The sequence below is a fragment of the Rosa chinensis genome, chromosome 5, assembly GCF_002994745.2.
Source record: "Rosa chinensis cultivar Old Blush chromosome 5, RchiOBHm-V2, whole genome shotgun sequence".
NCBI lineage: Eukaryota > Viridiplantae > Streptophyta > Magnoliopsida > Rosales > Rosaceae > Rosa > Rosa chinensis.
Window position 1 is genome coordinate 87,449,633 of NC_037092.1, and position 2,237 is coordinate 87,451,869.

The 2,237-nt window shown below is 35.4% G+C and overlaps 1 protein-coding gene across 1 annotated transcript; it reads right to left on the reverse strand.

Annotated features, from left to right (window-relative positions):
- Nucleotides 1-332: 332 nt before the first annotated feature.
- LOC112166082 (dirigent protein 22-like) lies at nucleotides 333-1,058 on the reverse strand. Its single transcript, XM_024302841.2, has one exon. It carries the CDS (start codon nucleotides 1,022-1,024, stop codon nucleotides 440-442), a length of 585 nt encoding a protein of 194 aa, XP_024158609.1. The 5' UTR covers nucleotides 1,025-1,058; the 3' UTR covers nucleotides 333-439.
- Nucleotides 1,059-2,237: the final 1,179 nt, after the last annotated feature.

Here is a 2,237-nt window from a genome sequence, read left to right on the forward strand (position 1 = left end):
TCCTTCTAATTAAATCCTATTACCACTAGGTCAAGTAACCTAGAGTTTGGGCTAAACACAAATTAGGTTTTCCTTGAACAGTTAGATAATATTAATTTTTCAGAGCAGACAACGACAATGTAAAAAATAAGTCTCACCTTAGTTCTGAAAACTCGGATTTAACAATTTAAAAACTCACAAAATTAGGTCTACTCCGATAGAATTCTTATGAAAGAATCTTGACAATTGAATTGAAGATCGTGAAAATGCGTCTAATTATTATAATAGTTATGCCGTGACTTGTAAAAAGATGGTAAAAGCAACTACCCTCTAAACTTAAAAGTAGACAGAGGTGAGTGGCTGACATAATTATTAATTTGAACGTAGCTATGACCTCAAAAGAGCGTACGTACAAACCCGAAAAGCACATAGGAAGAAAACAACTAAGAAAAAAGAAGCATCAATAGTGGAGCACATAGGCATTGTACTCAACGATGGCATCTCCGGTGCTCGCAGTGAATGTATGAGTTCTTGCTTCAACATAACCTCTTGCAAACCTGAAAAGCCCACTTCCTCCGATCACCGGCATCTCCCTCATCTTTTTGAACACTGGGTTCCTCCCCAGCACGGTTATGGTGCTCCCGTTGTACTTGCCCTGAATAAAATGAAAGTTCATAGCCATCAACAGCCCGACCTCCTGTTGTGAAGCTGATGCGTAGAACCCTTGAGCCCTCCCCAGTAGCTTCGAGCTCAGCTCAGGCTTTTCGGTGAGGGGATTGTCGATCATGTTCACCAATCCGAAGAACGTCGATGAGTTGACGGGTGATTTCACCACTCGGATTGAGCTTGGGTTTTTGCCGCTCTGAATGTCATGCCAGTACAACCTGAAGTGGCTGAACTTTTCTTTCTTGAGCCCCAAGAGATCTCGGTCCATGGCTTTCACGAAATCGTGATCATCTTCTCCCTGGACCAGAATTAGGGCAAAGGAAGAAAGAAGGGAGAGAACTATGAACTGTGTAGCAAAGACGGGAAGTATTCTGGCCATTGTTGGAACCTTTTTCCAATTGAGAGGGTTTTGCCCGCATATATAGTGAAATGATTGAGTAGAGTCATACAGCTTGACCTCAACATACTGGCCACCAACTCCCGACTCCCACAATTTCTCTTGTCTTTTTATTTTTTTTCCTCAAGAAACTTACATAGAGAGGTTAAATACACTCTTGTCTTTTTTGTTGTTGGTAGTTAATGTTGATACATTCGTACTATATTGAAGAGACAGCTTTGTTTACTCCCATTTGTTGGAATCTTTCATTATTATGTTCTTAATTTTATTTAGAAGAAATGGTGACTTAAATGATAATTTTTAAATGAACTATAAATGATAAATAAATATGACATTTGAAAATAGATGCACAATTTTAAGTTTATTATAATTTCATCTTTTAAATTCAATACATGTGATTGCGATACACTTGTCCCTCACGGTTGCTTAAAACTGTCTATTAGGTGAGCAAGACTGTTTCCTTAAATAGTGGGCTCTTTTAATAAGGACCACTAAAATGAGGACTAGTTGAAAACTTTTTTAATCAACTGTTTGAGAGACCAACTTTTCGATTATATTACGGCAAATCAACCATTAGATGTTTATGTACGCATCAGTAGATCACTTATGAAAATTTTCTTCAAAATTGTTAATCGTTATGGTATCAAACTATATATATCAAATCAATGGAAGAACCAAATTTGTCAAGCATGAATCGTTCATGTTCATAACTGATAAATTACGATTATGAATGTCTTAACGATTTTCAATTAGGTTGAAAATTGCATAAATGATCTACACATAAATATCTAAATATTTAACGGTTGATTTGTAGAAATGTGATTAAAAAATGGGTCTAACACAAAAGGCATCAACTCATCCTCATTTTAGTGGTTCTCATTAGAAAGGTTCTCTATTTAGGTATATCTATTTGTTCTACAAAATCAAATCTCATGTTCTATTAACTGATTAAAAAGCTGAAAATTTATTTTCAAACTAAATTGTTTCATATTTCACTAATTTTTTTTTTACATATAATGATGATGGTCACCGACAAATAAGAAAAGAATCTTATCATTTCATTCTCTTCAAGTGACTCCCTAACTACCCACTTTCCTTTTCTCTTTTCTCTCGACCAATACTTCCCTTAGTAAAAATAAAAATAAATAAAATAAAAACTCCGCAATCAATCAAAGTGATTACATGAGTTCAACGA

Excerpts from the sequence above, each read along its gene's own strand:
- LOC112166082 (XM_024302841.2), bottom strand. The coding sequence starts at position 1,024 with ATGGCCAGAATACTTCCCGTCTTTGCTACACAGTTCATAGTTCTCTCC.